At 52.6% G+C, this 3,529-nt stretch overlaps 1 protein-coding gene across 1 annotated transcript; it reads left to right on the plus strand.

Annotated features, from left to right (window-relative positions):
• Window positions 1-1,523: 1,523 nt before the first annotated feature.
• LOC124077446 (small proline-rich protein 2E-like) lies at window positions 1,524-2,131 on the plus strand. The gene has a single exon (XM_046421859.2). The coding sequence runs from the start codon at window positions 1,524-1,526 to the stop codon at window positions 1,719-1,721; it is 198 nt and encodes a 65-aa protein (XP_046277815.1). The 3' UTR covers window positions 1,722-2,131.
• Window positions 2,132-3,529: the final 1,398 nt, after the last annotated feature.

Below are 3,529 nucleotides of genomic sequence, written 5' to 3' on the forward strand. Positions count from 1 at the left end.
GATTTTCAGGAACTGGGTGCAGCATCAGGACGCCAGGAGACGGTGGGGAAACCCCTTTGGTTTCCTCCTTCCCAGGCTGAGCCCAGGATAAAAGAACCTGCTCCAGGCTGCTCCACTGCCTCGTGGATCCCTGAGGACAGAGCAGCCGGGAGAGCCGCAGGTGAGTGGGAGCGGCGCTGGGGGGAGAAAGCCTCACGGGACCATCAACAGGGTCCCGACGGGCGTGATGAGGAGGCAGGGTAGAGCCTGGGGTTGGGAGGGATGGAGAAGGGACAGGAAGATCGTCAGAGTCAGCAAGATGAACAGAGGCACAGGACAGAGAAGGAAATAAGGACCAAGGGGGTCAGGCAGCCAGCAGGGAGAGAGAGGAGGAGACACGTCCAAGGTCAGCTGTAGTCCACAGGCCTTGGCAAACCTAAGTCAGCCCCAGGCCACTTGCCACCAGTGTGTATGACACCAAGGTTTCACTGGGCCACGGCCCTCATGTGGGTTTATGTACTTTCTGTAACTGCTTTTCTCCACAATGACAGACGGGAGGAATTCTTACAGACATTGGCCTGCCACGCCTACGTGTCTCCTCTCTGGCCCTTGACAATAAATGTTGGCTGGCCACTGTTCTAAACCTAAAGTGACCTTTGAGCTGGAGGAGGTTAAGGATGCAGTGGAAGAGGACAAAATGCCGGGCCACTCAGTGGACGTTGGTGAAGCTGAGGCGTGAACCCAGCTTGTCCATCACGTTGAGTGTTTCTCCTTCAGTGACTGAGCTTCGGGACCCAAGATAAAGCCTAATGAAACCCAGAGCTTAGGATGTGGGGTGCCCAAGTGGGGCTCCCTACTGACGCAGGTGTGCTCCTGGATTCTAGTGCTCACTGTGGGCCACCCCACGGGAGGCTGGTGGACCCTGAAGAAGCAGGATCAAGTGGCAAAGTGGTGGGGAGACACGGAAGGCCTGGGGGAGTCACCAGAAGGCCTCTGAGTCAGGAGAAGAGATGACTTAGTGGAGAATAGGGGCCACGGCCACCTGAAAAGGGAAAAATATGACCCAGTCTCTCTCCAAGTTGGCTCTGCCTCCACAGATGGTTAAATGTCACCGTGTCCTGCTGTCCCCAGCCTTCTTCTCCTGAAGCCAACATTTCCAAACACATTCTGCCTTTTATCTCAAGGCCCACCTTCCAGAACTTTCCACATTTCTTATTTCCCTGGTTCCTTGGAGTGTGAGAAATGTTCATTTAAAGAATAGCACACACTCCAGGCCCAATCTCCTGGGAGGGGGAGGCCGAGGAGACACTGGCCACCTGTGGGCAGAGCCACCAAACTCCTGGTGGTTGGTGGCTGTGGTCCGGAGAGGTTCCTGAGGGGGACAGTCTTAGGAACACGTGCAACGTCTCTCCATTGATATTTTAAGGGGTGAGGGGAGAGGATGCTTTTCCCTTGTTTTAGGCTTGGGGATCACTTCCTTCCCTAGTGCAGTCTCAGTCTAAAGTGCTTCTTCTTTCTTTCAGTTTACCTTCAACTTTGGAAAAATGTCCTATCAACAGCAGCAACAATGCAAAGTCCCCTGCCAGCCACCTCCCCAGGTCCCAGAGCCCTGTCCTCCCAAGGTCCCAGAGCCCTGTCCTCCCAAAGTCCCTGAGCCTTGTCCTCCACCCTGCAGCCAGCAGAAGTGCCCCCCTGTCCAGTGCCCTCCATGCCAGCAGGACTATCCACCAAAGTGGAAGTAGCCTCAGGGGCCAGCCCTCTCTCACCTGGACATGCAGACACTGCCCACTGCCCACCTCCTCCAGCTTATTTCCAGCAACTACAAGGATCACCCTAGAAGAAGCTTCCAGTTCAGAACCAAGAAGAAAGTCAACTGGCTTTTCCTCCCCAAATCCATGCCTCCTTCAACCTCCTCTTCCAGGAGGCTGCAGGGTTTAGACAGGAGGGTCACCTTCTCCGACCTTTGACCCGTGGTTCAAATATGCCATTATGTTCAGCTGCGACCTCCTCCACCACCCAGCCTCCTGCTGATCATGTGGATCACTGTAAGAACTCAGAACTTGCTCCTCTCTCTACCTCCTCGGGATGCAACAACTTCATCAAGGTTTCCTGGAGCAAGCACGACTTAAAAAATGATCACAAGAAACTGTTTAAATCAATGGGAAAAAATGCCTAGAGCCTTACACCCCAGCTCCACGCCCTGTGGTGAAGTCAATGACGTCTTCTGGTTCTGTTTCCTACTAATAATCTCCACCAACCCTGACGCAGCTCACCCCTTTCTTTGAACTCTGAACCTGGAATATTCTGAGACATATAAAGTTTCTTCTTCTCTGATTCCCAAATTAAAAAAATAAAATCCACGATTGACCTTGTGCCTGTTCTCTTGCTGGGGATGGTGGACGTCACAGAGGGACAAAGGGCCAGTGGAGGGCAGCAGAGCCTGAGTGGGAAACCCTTGGTAAGACCTGGGAACTCAGGGGCCATATGAGAGTGACTGGGCGCCCGGGTCAAGCTAAGCGTCTCCTTCTCCTCTGGCCACCCATCTCAGTCCCTCATGTTTCCTGCCTCCCAGGCCCCTCTCCAAGAACTGTCATAGGGACTCCCCATGCAGGGACGTGGGGACTCAGGGCTGCAGACTGGGCTGAGCGTGAGGCAGGCCCTCGGGTCCATGCAGACTGTGGGACTCAGCCCTGGGACCTGGGACCTGGCTCCGCCTGGGGTCTGGCCTGTAGGGAATGGACTCCAACAGGGGTTATTTTTGTAGCACTTCTCAAACTATTTGCACCCTTAAGATCATTGAGTATCTCAAGGAGGTTTTATTCTTGTGGGTAATATCTACGGATATTTCTTGTATTAAAAATAAAATCCAGAAAAATTTAAACACACTGTCCACATGCAGATATTGCACTAACTGCCAGAGTGATGATGTCACTCATGTCACATACCCTCTGGTAAATTCTAGTGAGGACTCCTTTTTTAAAAAAGTGAATTAAAAAGACAAAGAAGATCTTATTATAGTTTTTAAAGTTTTGACCTCACTGATCCTGCTGAATGAACTTCAGGGACCCCAAGGTCCTCACACCACACCTTGACAGCCACTAGTCTAGGAGTCAGGGGGCAGCCCGACCCCCGTGTCTCCCAACATGAGCAGCACAGCAGCACAAGCTTCAGGTGGCTAAGGAAGCTCCCCTTGGGTCTGGGTACCCACTTATTTATGGATGCACGTGAAGTCTGTTTTAACCATCCTGCCAAGCTGAGTTCCACACTTTAACACTCACTGATCAGTGCCCATCTGATCCTGCTAAACTGCGTTCTGCACTTGTCTTCACCACCACTGACACCACTTAGAACATGTCTACCTTGATTAAAGACTGAAGACAAAGAGGACACAACAGTGAACGGCTCTGAGATTCTGGAGAGGATTCTCTCAGGGGTCTGCAGAGGTCATGGGCCCAGACTTGCTTCATGGGCCATTGAACTGATCTGACAGGGGCTTCCCTCCGGGTGCAGTCGGGAGCCTGGGTGCCCTGTGGGACATGGAGGTTGGGAA

The sequence above is a fragment of the Marmota monax genome, unplaced genomic scaffold (assembly GCF_021218885.2).
Source record: "Marmota monax isolate L192 unplaced genomic scaffold, Marmota_monax_Labrador192_F-V1.1 WCK01_AAM20220418_F8-fsc00108, whole genome shotgun sequence".
In the NCBI taxonomy this organism is placed as follows: domain Eukaryota; kingdom Metazoa; phylum Chordata; class Mammalia; order Rodentia; family Sciuridae; genus Marmota; species Marmota monax.

Excerpts from the sequence above, each read along its gene's own strand:
- LOC124077446 (XM_046421859.2), top strand. The coding sequence starts at position 1,524 with ATGTCCTATCAACAGCAGCAACAATGCAAAGTCCCCTGCCAGCCACCT.